Source organism: Orycteropus afer, unplaced genomic scaffold, assembly GCF_000298275.1.
Source record: "Orycteropus afer afer isolate SDZICR_OR568_19922 unplaced genomic scaffold, OryAfe1.0 scaffold00136, whole genome shotgun sequence".
Taxonomy (NCBI): Eukaryota; Metazoa; Chordata; class Mammalia; order Tubulidentata; family Orycteropodidae; genus Orycteropus; species Orycteropus afer.
This window is the reverse complement of record NW_006921723.1, coordinates 4,484,907-4,498,804: the sequence shown is the minus strand read 5'-3', so window position 1 is coordinate 4,498,804 and position 13,898 is coordinate 4,484,907. Positions and strand designations below refer to the sequence as shown.

Here is a 13,898-nt window from a genome sequence, read left to right as displayed (position 1 = left end):
ATGCTCAATTACGTTAAACTCAGAAAAATGATTTTTAGAACCTTTGCCTATATTAGGTTGTACTTATGTACATATTTTGCGGTGTTAAACAGTATGAGAAAATGGCCTTAATAGCCCCTTATTCTTTGTCCACGTTGTAAATAAACATGTTTAATACAAGTGAAAGCTGTATATGAAAACTCAGAACTTGGATTCTGTCAGCTTGAAACTTGTGTAGAGAACTCTTGATTTTTAAAATGTGAAGGTATTTCGATCTGTGTTGAAAGTCGTATATTTTTATCTGTGCAATGCTGTGTGCTGGCCACCAGCTCCTAAATAGAGAAGTTTCCTATATATGCATTTTATGTGGTTTAAATAAAAAATCCTCTCTACTCAGGACCTTTGGAATGTTGAAGGGTTTGTAGTATGTCCCTCTGCTCGCTTGTTAAGACAGCGGTGGCATGCGCAACTGGCGTTAACCCGTTGTAGTACGACGTCCGCGCTGTTGCTGCCCGTCTCATTAAAGTGTTGGCTTTTGTACTTACTGGTGTGTATGTGCTCATGTGGGGGGCTGCGCCATCTGCTGTCAAGGCAAAGAGTTCTTGGGATACAGAGAAGGGAAGGTTTGAAAACTTGCCAGAGTGATTCAGCCTGATGGGCGTTTGTTTTTCACCTTGGCCAGTAGAGCCCCACTTTAGCTGTGTCCTCTTTCTGCTCAAGGTGGACACAGTCGTCCTGGCAGGGCAGTGTGGGGCCGTGAACCAACTCCCCTGGTTATAGTTATGTAACAACGTGTAAGGATTAGCACAAAGCTGGTTTCAGTGAGGTGGAGGTCAGACATAATCTGCTTTTGTTCTGGTTACTTAGTGCCACTCTGGCAAGAATATACCACAAATGGGATGGCCTTCACAAACAGGAGTTTATTCTCTCACAATGTGGAGGTTTTAAGTCCAAGTTCAAAGTGCAAGGCTCTAGGGGCTGGGTCAAAGCCCCTTGACCTTGGGCTTCACTTCTGCCTCTTGTTCCCAGCCTACTGAAGCTAGAGGCATCTCTTCACTCAGGCAGCTACTGGCTGCTGAGGCTAACAAGCCCAAGGTTGACAAATAAAATGACACAGTCCCAATGTTACCAAACCACATGGCAGGCCATTAATTCAAATCCACTGAAAGTCCCAAGGTTGGCAGAGCATGGCAGGCTGCTGAACAATGACACAGCTACATGCAGTGTCCAGGTGTGCCATATGCTAGAGACCATTCCCAAGGCTTCTCATATCCAGGAAGCAGACCACATTCCAAAGGTAGCTAGTCAGCTACTTGCAGTAGATCGCACCATGGAGTTGATTGCCAGTCTCCTCATGGGGAATAACTACCACCAGCTGCCCAGCCAAGTTGACACAAAAACATAATGACCACAATTCCACCCCTTGTCAACTTGGCCCCTATACAGATCTTCAATGGGTGGTATCTGTACAGGTCTCCACTGTGTGGCTCCAGTCCCCTAGTTCCTGAGTGGTGACCTCACCCCCTTGGCCTGGCGGGCTCTGTTCCTCTCCCTCTTGGGCATGGCAGCCCTGTCCCCTCACTCTTGGGCAGCAGCTATGGCTCCATCCCACTGGCTCACATGAACGAGCAGCCCCACACTCCAGAACCAAGTTGGTCTGGAACCTAGGGGGCTGTGGTGGTTCCACCCTCAAAGGCCATGGTCCTACCCTTTCAGGCTGAAGCAGCTCTGCTTCCGTTTCCTTGGTCTCTCCCACTTCTGCTGATTAATGCTGAAGGGAACCCACTCTGCAGGAAATCTTTCTGCCCTAAAAACAGCTTTCTTGCTCCCTGGGCCAGCCAACCTGCTACTCCATTTCATGCCAGTCTTTTCTACCAACTAATGCCTGAAGGCAACCCACTCCACCAGGAAGCCGCCTACCCAAAGGCATCAAGCTTTCTTCTCTGTGGGCTGGTAAGGCTGTCATTGTCTCATGCCGGTTCTCTCAGTTCTGCTCCTGCCGTCTCTCATGCCGGTCTCTTGCTCTGCTCCTGCTGTCTGTCATGCTGTATGCCAGGGTCTCTCTGCCAGGGTCTCGGGTCAAGGACACCCTCCACTCCTGTTTCCGCATTTTAGGCATATGTCAGAGCAGCACCCCACTCTCTTGGTACCATATTCTGTTCTGGTTACCTACTGCCACTCTGACAAGAATATACCACAAATGGGATGGCCTTACAGGAGTTTATTCTCTCACAATGTGGAGGTTTTAAGTCCAAGTTCAAAGTGCCAGGCTCTAGGGGCTGGGTCAAAGCCCCTTGACCTTGGGCTTCAGCTCTGCCTCTTGCTCCTGGCCCACTGAATTGAGAGGCAGCTCTTCACTCAGGCAACTACTGGCTGCTGAGGCTAACAAGCCCAAGGTTGACAAATAAAATGGCATAGTCCTGATGTTACCAAACCACATGGCAGGCCATTAATTCAAGTCCATTGAAAGTCCCAAGCTTGGCAGAGCATGGGAGGCTGTTGAACAATGACATGGCTACATGCGGGGCCCAAGCATGCCATATGCTAGAGACCATTTCCAAGCCTTCTTATATACAGGAAGCAGATCACATCCCAAAGGTAGCTAGTCAGCTGCTTGCACTAGATCCCACCATGGAGTTGATTGCCAGTCTCCTCATGGGGAATAACTACCACCGGCTGCCCAGCCACTCAACCAGGCCCAGCCAAGTTGACACACAAACAACCACCACAGCTTTCCAACTTAATTTCTGATACCAGCTATTCACCCCACAGCACTCTGCTCACAGGGGTGGTAATTCATTGAGTAGCCACACACAGCTCACAGATCATCCTTGACAGTTATGTGGTGTGATAGTTGGAGTTGTGTGTCAACTTTGCTGGACCACAATTCTGAGTGGTTTAAGCAGTTGTGATATGGGTTATTCCCATGATGAGATCAGATGTTTTGAGCAGCAAATCCGTTGAAAGGGAGTTTCCCTAGGGGTGTGGCCTGCTTCCAGTATATTTATGGACACCTGGGGAAAAGACATACTTTTCTGTGGATTGGGATCCTGTTGTGCCACCTACAACTGTCCGTGAGCAGACAATTCACCATTTGGCCTGGAGATTTTGGATTTATCATTGTTACAGTCAACAGCCTGCCAATCTTGAGCTGGTTAGCCCCTGCAGCTGCATAAGTAGGGAAAAGCCTGCAGTTTGATGTTTGATCCAAGAACTTGGGATTTGCCAGCTTCTATAAGTGTGTGAGCCATTTTCCTAAGAGAAATTTCTCTCTCTAAGCTTTACTGGTTTTGCTTTTCTAGAGAACCAAGCTTAACACGTGGTTTATTAGGGAGGTAACAGGCTACATCAGGATCAACTTGGAAGTAACAGGAACAACTCAGGATCAGTGTCAGGAGGCACACAAGCTTCCAGTGATAGTGTCTGCTCTGCTGGACAGCTGCTTTCTCTGCCATGCAGGTCTCTGCATACAAGGTGCCCTCCCCACTGTTGGGCTTTCTGTTGTCAGCTTCTGTTTCATTAGCCTTTGCCACTAACTGGCCCAGCTCCCAGCACTGTAAGCAGCTTGCTCAGACTTTTCAGCTGCTCTCTGCTGTCGGGCCTTTCTGCAGCTAGCCTCAGTGCTGCTAAATGACCCAGCTTATAGCCAATGCAGTAGCTGCAGGACCAGTAGGCATCCATGGGGCTCTGCTTGGCTCTGTTTCTCTCAGCATCTCTCAAACAGGTGGCCTCTCAAACCTCTGCATTTAGCAGTTTTATATGTCTTAATCCTCATCAGTTACAAGGCAGGACCTCCGTCACCAGACCAGAGTTCAACCAGTTCTCAATTACTCATGAGATGGTAGTCAACTCAGGTCTTAATAATTATCAGAAAAAGTATCAAGTTGTTTATAGCTTACTTAGAAGTGTCAATCAATTGGGGTAATCCCCTGGGCAACAGTAACAAATCCTCTTGGTGGAAAACAACCTGGGAACGCTTCTCACTCCCAAGTGCTTCTCTAAGGAATCAGGGCATGGGTAAGAACTTCTCCAGAATGGAAAAATCTCCCAAGCTACTTTACCATAGTACTAAGGCAAAAGGCCACATAAAAAACTCAGTACACCACAGGTTGCTTCCCCTCAACCTCCGCCAGCCCTTTGGTTGGTCCAGGCTGCTTACGGTTATGTGTTATTCCAGTTGGGCCTTGGCCCTTGATTTCACTTGGATCTGAGCTGCCCCACCCTGCTCTTGACCACAATCGCAGACAGATGATGCTCTCAGCTGGCTGCTTTCCCTCAGTGGTTCACGGAGCTTTGTGCTTAGCCAGCCATGTGGGTACAGGGCAGCCTGGTCTGTGGTAGTATTTGGGGTTTAGACTTCACTGGCTTATGGGTGCCCCTCTGTGCCAGGAACTGGGCTTAAGTATATTGGACCTTACTGTCACCGTTTTACCTGTCAGCTAATTCCCTCCCTGTTACTTGAGCTGCCATCCAGCAGTGTGGCCCAGCTGGCTGCACATCAAGCATCAGGGTGCCATATAGTGTGTGGCCTCAACAGTGACCCCACTGTGCCCTACATCCCTCCCAGTGGTCTGTCAGCTGCTGGACCTGAGCTGGTTTGGCTGGCTGGATCCATCAAAAAACCACCCAGCACTGCTCCCTTCTCTGAAAGTATTGGTGTGTCCCCATGGGGCAGGGGCTCAGCCCCTACCCTTGCCCTACAGGGGACCAAGGAAGGCCACAGCACACAGAATCTGGAGTTTCAGGGGACTTTGGGTTGTTGCAGCTTTGCCACCTGCTGTCAGGGGCTTGAGACCATTTTGCCAGAGCCTGTGACGGGATGGAGCAGAGTTGGGATCACCTGCTTAGGCCCATCATGCCAAAGCCAAGTCTGCAGGAAGACCAACTGAGAGCCTTGGCTTCCTGCCAGGAACGTGATGTATTTGGCTGATATGGTACGTGTGTGTGTGTGTGTATGGCACCTGGAGGCAACACTGGACTGGTGCCCCAAGATTGAAGGGCACTGCCAAGTTGGGCCATCATGCACCAAGCCCTGGTAGGAGGGGGCCTGAGGTGGGCATCAGGGTGTCTACAGGGTCACTGGGGGTTTGTGGTATACAATGTTTATAGCTGCTTGCCCAGGGACTGCCTGCACATGGATCAGCTTGTGGCCACCCTATCCTGTGGTTGACAACTCTCTCACCCTAAACAAAAGGTGCAACCTAAAGGAGAGAAATGATGAGTTTAAAGTACTGGGCTTTTTTTTTTCCAATATAAGTTTCTATCATTCCTAATAATGGTTATTCAACAGCTGGCTTACAAAATTTCTGAATACTTAATAGTTGACTCTCTTGAGCTGGCTCCTTCACTGCCAGATCAGCCTAAGCTCTGATGAGGCAGCAGCAGGGGCACCTCCCCTACCTGATCCTCCAACTCACAGGCCAGAGATGCACTATTTCTCAAAAATACGATGTTTGTGTAGAAAAGCTTTCCTGGAGGCAAATGGGCATTTTGGGATAAACAAAAATATGTGCAATGATTTGTGTACTTTCCTTGAGAGACCAGAGTTCCTTTGAATAGAAAGCAGGCTCCCCACCCCAGGTCTTCCACTGTAGTCTTTCTTCCAAGCTTCTCAGATCTTTGCACAACAGTGATCTTACTAGTCTGTTTTTGGCTGATGCCCCTGATGCCTCCCAGGTGTTCTGTCACATCTTTGGGACAGACACAAACCCTCATCAGTGTGGCTGCTGTTCACCTTCCGTAGAAGGCTCTACACAGCACTAATGAGAGGAGGACACCCAGCCATGGATCAGTGCTGCAATGCCCAGGAGGGTGAGCAGGGCTAGCTGGTTTCCTTCCCTTTGGCCTGGACCTACTAAGCCTTGGCTATCCTCAACTCACCTTCCTGATGAACAGAACCTGGCTAGTTCTTGGAATAAGGGGTGGGGATGGGGGTATGCTTTGGCTTATTCTGTCCTCCAAGCCTTTATCAAACTGAAGCTTCAATACCCCATCCAGTCCCATCAGTCATCTGACTGAGGAGATCCTCTTACCTGCATCTCAATTTTTCAGAAGCTTGAAAGCACAGCTGCCAACCCCTGCCTGGGTGCTTTCTGTCCTTGCCTAGATGGCTGTCTACACAAGCACCTGCTGCCTGGAAGCAGGTCTGTGCCTAAGGGACTCTGCTTATCCTGCAAGCTGGCTGGGTAAGTATGTACATGGGGGGGCATCAAGGGGAGGGTCAGCCTTTAGTCTAGAGGACCACCCTGCTCACTGTTGTGACTGAGGTCATGGGGTGGGGATGGGCTTACAGAACATGTTTAGATGTTCTTGCTTGGGACCTCAGAGCAGCTCCTCTGGGAAGTGGGCTGCACAGGGTCACCTTGTGACCTCAGTTGTAGGACTGATCCTGGGGTTTCTACCCTCAGACTGGTCTAGCCTTTCTGTTGGCCAGGATGAGGCCTGAGGATGACCCTAAGTGTCACTTCCTACTCAGACACCTGGAAAATTCTGTACAGTAAGGCCCTGGGCAGGCCCACTGGGGCTCCTCAGAGCAGCTCCTCTCCACCAGGTGCCCCTGCAGGTTTCAGAGTCCATTCTGGGGATACTACCCATCCTACCCAACCTCAAGGAGAAGGACAGCAGAGCTTTTCAAGACGAGAAAGGTGAAGTGGTGCCTTGGTAGCCCGCGGACCAGCCAAACTCCATCCTCTACGGAGGTTGCCTCTGGTTTCCCGACAGTGTCGAGTCTGTTTTTTTTTTTTTCCCCCCCTCTTTCCATAGCCACAGTATGGGAGAGAGAGGAGTTTGCTCTACAAAATGGAAAAGAAACCGATCTAAGCAAAAGCCTTCTTCACTTAGGGAAACTGCCATGCCAAAGGAATGGGGATCATCTCGGCTTCCAGTCCGCCGATGGGCACAGGCACCCGGAGACTCCGCATGAGTCCCCGGCTTTGCCTCCAACACACCCAGCACCACCTGCTCTTTCAGGCTCGGTGGACGACGGGCGACTCCTAGTGTCCGAGCTGCATGAGGGCGGGGAAGAGGGCCTAGAAACTAGGACCGAGTCCCCATCAGGCATCTGCCCTTCTCACCTCACGAAGGGCTACCCCCTGTGCCCCAGGAATTAAGTCAGATTGGGTCCCACAGGCCTAGCATCAGGATCCAATTCTCTCGCCTCCGCCCAATGCCGGGACAGCACCTCTAGCTACTTCCGTTCGCGACAAAGATGCTACTTCGGTCGCTCGGAAAACGCTACTTCCGTTCCCCCACCCCCACCCCAGGAGAACGCCACATCCGCCTACCTAGGTGTTCGCATCTCTAAAGGACCCTGACCCTCAGGGTTGAAATGCATTGACGGGTTCCGGCCACGCAGGCGCAGACGGCACCACTTGGGATTATGGGAAATGGAAGGGATGAGGCGGAGTTAACAAACTGGAGGTGGGGCTGCGGCAGGGAGGGTGGTTCTTCTTGTCCGAAGCCGTGCTTTCTCATCTAGGCGGAGCCTCATGTGACTCGGCACCGGGCGCCGTAAGAACACCAGGGGGCGCTGGGCGTAGGAACCGCGGGGCCGGTTTGGGGACGGACCGGAAGTGCCTGAGCGGGGTGGCAGAATGGTCGGTGTGAGGCGCGCTGGAGTCGAGCCTGGGAAAGGTCGGCGGGAGGCCTGAGGTCAGGCGAGGCCGCGGCGTGCGGGCTACGAGGACAGCCGAGAAGGCCCCGGCTATAGGCAGTGTGAGCTGGGACCCGGACGGGACCTGTCTCCCAAGGCCATCGCCTTGCAGCAGGGTGCTGCTTCTGCCTACTGGTGCATATTCGCGCCGCCGCCCCACGTTGTGGGCTTGGGTGCCTCAGCGGGGGAAACTGGCTCAGGGTCAGTGAACTGATTGAAGTCACGCAGCTGGGGAGTGATTTGAGTCTGGTCATATGAGGGAGTGAGCTGGGTTGGAGTATCCACATGGTGGGATTGGGTGACCAGGGGTGATGGGATGCCGGAGCCTGGGCAGGACCGTCCTTCCCCATCCTGGCCTGCCTGGGACTGCTGAAGGCACTGCCCAGCCGCTCCTGCCTCACCTCTCAAGGGGTACCTGTGTTTCAGCTCCCCTGAGGACCAGGAGCTGCTGCCACCCACAATGTTATTGATGCGCCTGACATCTCAGCTCGTCAGGGCTGCTCGTCAGGCAGGTAAGATCCTTTTTGGGGCAGATGGGCAGGACACATACTTACATACTTGAGATGAGAACATATGGGGCTCAGTTTCCCAATTCCCACACGGCTGGAGCCAGGAGCCTGGCCACATAAACTCTTTACTCTGCTGCCACCCTTGTTGGGCTCAGGGAAGGCTAACATCCAGGTATCACACAGAGGAGGGAAGTCTGGGCCTCAATGTCAGCAGGGCTTTCAGGGCAGGATTTAGGTGCAGACCACCCAGTGTGCAGTCGGGCCTGATGTTTGAGATCTCAGTGGTGACTGCTGTCTTGTTTTCCACAGGCCGTGGTCTGCCCTGGCCTGTCTCAGGGGTGCCAAGCACCCATGCCTGCAGACCCTGTTATAGCACACAGCCGGTGGGCCCAAGGAGAGCTGTCTCCCTTCCTGGCAGGGGCACACAGCTGGAGGAGTTGCTGGTCCCCCGGAAGATGTCCCTCAGCCCCCTGGAGAGCTGGCTCACTGCTCGATGCCTCCTGCCCAGCCCAGATTCTGGGACCCCAGGGACTGTGGCTCCTACCCAGCTCTATGAGTGCCCACCTAGCCATGTGGGAGAGGGGGCAGAACAGGGGGGTGAGGGGGTTTTGGATACACTCCAGATACAGTGTAAAAATGTGCTAAAGATCCGCCGGCGGAAGATGAACCATCACAAATACCGCAAGCTGGTCAAGAGGACTCGGTTCCTGCGACGGAAGATCCGAGAAGGGCGCCTGAAACGGAAGCAGGTGAGTTGGGGAGTGGGAGCTGCTCGATGGCCCAGGGAGGGCAGATGGCTAAAGATGCCTGGATTGCCACACGCCAGCTAGTGATCTTCCTTCTGCCCTCACAGATGAGATTTGAGAGAGATCTGCAGCGCATCTGGTTCAAGGCGGGCCTGAAGAAAGCCCCAGAGGGCTGGCAGACCCCTAAGATCTACCTGAAGGGCAAATGAGTACCCCTCACACACACCCATACTTATATACTTGAGACCCATTGTTACCGGTGATCTATTGTAATAAAAGTTTAGAGAGCCCACCTATCCATGGGCTGGGCTTATGCCTCTTCTGCCTGTGCTGGGTTATTTTGGGGTGAAGCCTGGTGCCAGCCTCTGGCATTACAGAAAGCTGAAGTCTCAGTGTGGCAGAATGGCAGTCCCTTCTGTTAGCTCACACTTATCTTGGTGGTAGGAGCAGCTGCACCGGCTCCTGCCCATCTTGGCTGTGCTGGAAACAACAGTTATTGCTTGTGAATGTCTGCTGTGCACTGGGCCATTGGGAGTCACACACACAGCAGTACCCATGCCCAGCCCTTCCAGAAGGATGCAGACTCCATGCATGGGGAAGTAAGGACTTAGGGACACCAGGTAGAGGAGGTAGGGCTGGGTTATGTTTTACATGGGTCGGGGGAGGCAGGGAGGGCTTGGTGCCTCCCCACGGATGATGAACTAGCACCTGGAGACTCCATGACCTGGGCCTTGAGTGGCCTTCTAAGCCATCTTGCATCTCTGAGATAGGCTGTGGACACCACAGGGCTAGGCAGGGTGTCAGCAGGGGTGCCAGCCTTCCCAGCTACCTCACCCAGGTCACTTGGCTGCTGTTGGCTCCTTGGCTTCTGCTACTTCCTGGGTTCTGAGTGGGCATGAGGGTGCGGGCTGGCCCTGAAGGGTCTGGTTGGAGAAATTCAGGGTAAGACCTAGCTGAGGAACAGTGTCCATTTAGGGGGGATGGAAAAGCCTTACAGCTGCAGCCTTGATGATTCCTTGTCAAGGGTTTAGGGTCACTGTTCCTTTGGTTAAGAGGACTTCATCACCCTTGACGGCAGAGTCCAGAGGGGCAGGGTGAGGCTGGAGCTGTAGTTGGGAGGCTCCCCATTGTCAGGCCAGGTTATATCCCTACCTCCAGGGCTGTGGGGCTTCACATCTTTTGTCACAGAAACATTTCTGGACCAGGGTTGAGTACTTGCAGGCTAGGCCAGTCTCCACAAGGTTCTCAGTGAGTCTTCCAACAGATGGGTCAACTGTCACCCGGTGCAAGACAGCCACCTTGACTTCCTGCAGCATGTAGGGTGGCCTTTCACTCACATCTCGACTGCACCAGGAGTGGCCAGCAGGGCATCCTGCACAGACCTGTGCCTCCCTGCACAGGTGATAGGCCCAGAGCCACAGGGACAGCCACCCTGCCCAGCCTCACAGGCCCTGTGTTTCCAAATCAGTGATGCACAGCACACTCCCACGAGGGCCATGGTCTTTCAGTGCTGGAATGGGATGAGCTGTTGGCAGCTCCCTGGAGTTTCTGGTTCTAGAGGGGTCCCTGCCCTACTCACTGACCACTGGGGTTCCTTGATACCTAGTGGCAGGGCTCATGGAGGGGCCCTGTGTGGCTGAGAGGATTGGGGTCTGGCCTTGAACTGCAGAGCTAGCCGTCCCTAGGGCCTCGGATACCTGAGGCTATGGTCAAGTGCCCATGTCTCCTGTGGGTGGCCACAAGGTGGCAGCAGTCTAGCTCCTGGCAGCATCCTGGAACTGGTGAGCGCCAGATGGCAGAGCTGTTTTTCTTGGCTCCTTCACCAAAGAGGACCCAGCCAGGCAAGGGGCCCAGGCCCAGATCAAACCTTCCCTGGTGCGGGTACCAGGCATGGCTTCTGCATAGCTACTTCTGCCGATTCTGCCCACATCCAGCCGTTTACCTGCCAAGCAGGACACCCCCGTCTTCAGCTCACCCCACCCTCCCCTCTGAGAAGGAAAGTTAGATGCAAGTTTGTTATCCACCTTAGACATCCAACAAGGACAGTGTAATGGAGGCCTCAGCCTCTGGAAATTTGGCCAGGAGGCTACCTAATGCCGCTGAGAGTGGACAGGCCCCACAGCTCTGGGCACCCCAGGCACCGCTGCAGCTCCTCTGGCCCAGTGCAGGGACCTGCTGGGGGCCTGCAGGCCGGCCATCTGCTCCAGGGCAGTGGTTCTAAACTGGAGCTTGTGGTTGTCACCACAGGAAATGCAACTAGCATCTGGTGAGTAGAGGCCAGGCCAGGGATGCTGCTCACACTTCATTGTGCCCACAACCCCACCAAGTCACCTGCTGTCAACAGTAGCAGTACCTTGACAGACTGCTGTGGGGAGGGGCTGTGTCCTCTCAGGTCACCAGTTCCCCGTAATCCCAGATCCCTCATGTAGCCGACCCATTGCCCCTTGGCCTCTCCTGGTACATGTTAAAAAGGGTCTTGTTCTGGAAAGACTTGGAAGCCTTTGGGCCGTAACTGTAACCTTGGAAGGCATGCTTGGTGCTTTATGATTTTTACCTCTTTGGCCCTGCCTAGGCTTCCCTTCCCTCCTCCCTATGTTCTCTAGCCCATGGAGTCCAGCCAGCCCTTCTCCCATTGTCTTCTCCTTTGCTATTTGCCCCCAAAGGCCCTGGGTGCCTGGGAGTGGAAGCAGGTGGTGGGGGGTCATCAACTGATTCAGGCTTCCCCACACACAGGCAGAGGTCTTCCAGCCAGAGGGAGCTTGACCAGGCCATAACTGGTGGAGTTGGTTCTGGAAACCCTGCTCTTAGGACGAGTAGGGGACAGCACCTGCATTGCTCCTTACCTGGGATGTGGCTTTCAGGGTCTCTGGCATGGGGTGTCACAGCATGGAAGGCCTTGCTACTATGCTCTTGGACCCAGGGGAAGGGCCACACAGATACTGCCTGGCTCAGCTGAGAAACCTCAATTCTGGCTCCTGGTGCTCTGTCCCAGATGTGTAGGCTTGGCTGGCCCTGTGGACAGAGCTAGGTGCTCCCTGTTAATCTGCAGGCTGGAAGTGAGTGAACTCTGCATCCTTGCCCAATTTGGGCCATGCGTAGTGGAAGAACTGGCTCCTGGGGCCAGGATGTGCCCACTGAGCTCCTCTGGAAAGACATCAGGGCCCTAGATCTGTCTAGGAGTAGGGGATCTTAGTTTTGGAAAGGTTCCCTTTGTTCTTGGCTGCCTGAATGGCCCCAGGATGGAGCTGAGGGGTCCCCGGATCAGGGTCTGAAGTTAATGTTTCACATTTATGGTGGGGCCCGGGAGAGGCTTTGCTGGGGCATGTCAGCACTGAAGGTGAGATGTGGGCAGGAGGGGCTGAGTGATGCAAGCACCCTGCTTGCTGCCCAGTGACTCAGGCATTTAGTGCTGGCCTCTAGGGGGCACCCCTAGTACTACTAATAGATGAGTCTTGCAAGCTGGGTCACAGCAGTTAAGTGCACAGCTGAGACAGGAACCCAGGCCAACTGAGCCTGCCATTTGGGGTGTCCTATGGGAGCTCTGGTAGCATAGTGGCTAAAGCACTTGACTGCTAACCAGAAGGCTGGTGGTTCAAACCCACCAGCCACTCCTCGGAAGGAAGGTTGGGCAATCCTACTTCCGTAGTGATACTGCCTCGGAAACCCAAGGAGGGATCGCTATGAGTCGGGGCCGACTCGATGGCACATAACAACAACAACAACAACATGGGAACTGCTAACCAGAAGGCTGGCGGTTCAAACCCACCAGCCACTCAGAAGGAAGGTTGGGCAATCCTACTTCTGTAGTGATACTGCCTCGGAAAACCAAGGAGGGGTCGCTATGAGTCGGGGCCGACTCGACGGCATATAACAACAACAACAACATGGGAACTGGGGTGATGTTGAGTGATCCACATGTGCTTATGAAGATGTTCTCTGCAGGTTGTGTGAGCCTGGGTGCTTGTGTCTATGTATGTATGTGGAGGTATTTGGGGACTACTTTTGAATGAATAGGAGCTCTGGTGGGGTAGCGCCTAAGGCATTTGACTGCTAACTAGAAGGCTGACAGTTCAAACTCACCAGCCACTCCTTGCAAGGAAGGTTGGGCAATCTCCTTCCGTAGTGATACTGCCTCAGAAACCCAAGGAGGAGTCGTTATGAGTCGGATACGACTCCACGGCAGTAAGTTTGGTTTTGTTTTATTTGGGTTTTGAATGAGTGGGAAAATGCTGCAAGGCCCAGGTGACCAGTGGAGTAGGGACAGGGCATCCAAACAGCTGCTTTCGGTAGCAGGCAGCCCCAGGGTTACATGGCTGCTTCTTGAGCTGCGCCAGCGCAGGTTGATAGGTGCTCCTGAGTACATTGGCCTAGATGGCAGAACACGGGAGGCGAGGCCCTAAGTGACTACAGAGCAGGTAGGTGCATAAGCATTTGCCAGCTCCCTGGGACCTCCAGGAATGCTGGTCCCTACGTGGCAGGAGGGATGAGGTCCAGGTAGAGCTGGACACTGGAGTAGTGGTCATCTGAGCACTGAAAGACCATGGCCCTCATGGAAGTGTGCTGCACATCACTAATTTGGAAACACAGGGCCTGCGAGGCTGGGCAGGGTGGCTGTCCCTGTGGCTCTGGGCTTGCCACCTGTGCAGGGAGGCACAGGTCTGTGCAGGATGCCCTGCTGGCCACTCCTGGTGCAGTTGAGATGTGAGTGAAAGGCCACCCTACATGCTGCAGGAAGTCAAGGTAGCTGCCTTGCATAGGGTGAGAGTTGACCCATTTGCCCAGGATGTTCCAGGGTCAGCACGGACATCCTTCACCCTGGCACACAAGTTTGTGTCCCTTCTGAGGTGTCCTGGGTGCTGCTTACATAGTACCTTCAGCTCGGCATGCTAGATGCTTGGAGCAGTTTCCTGAATGTTGGAGCTTGCTTTTAAGGCACCAAAAAATGTTATCGCTACAGCCTCTGGAGGTCAGCTCCCAGAAGCCTCTGGGTGAGTCCCATAGCACCCTCTCCCC

General features: G+C 53.4%; 1 protein-coding gene across 1 annotated transcript; it reads left to right on the top strand.

Annotated features, from left to right (window-relative positions):
• Window positions 1-8,090: 8,090 nt before the first annotated feature.
• AURKAIP1 (aurora kinase A interacting protein 1) lies at window positions 8,091-9,094 on the top strand. The gene is made up of 3 exons (XM_007945409.1): window positions 8,091-8,142; window positions 8,449-8,888; window positions 8,993-9,094. The coding sequence occupies exons 1-3, from the start codon at window positions 8,091-8,093 to the stop codon at window positions 9,092-9,094; spliced, it is 594 nt and encodes a 197-aa protein (XP_007943600.1).
• The last annotated feature ends 4,804 nt before the right edge of the window (window positions 9,095-13,898 follow it).

Excerpts from the sequence above, each read along its gene's own strand:
- AURKAIP1 (XM_007945409.1), top strand. The coding sequence starts at position 8,091 with ATGTTATTGATGCGCCTGACATCTCAGCTCGTCAGGGCTGCTCGTCAG. Across the intron at positions 8,143-8,448 it reads CAGGGCTGCTCGTCAGGCAG|GCCGTGGTCTGCCCTGGCCT; the intron begins GTAAGATCCTTT and ends TGTTTTCCACAG. Across the intron at positions 8,889-8,992 it reads GGCGCCTGAAACGGAAGCAG|ATGAGATTTGAGAGAGATCT; the intron begins GTGAGTTGGGGA and ends CTGCCCTCACAG.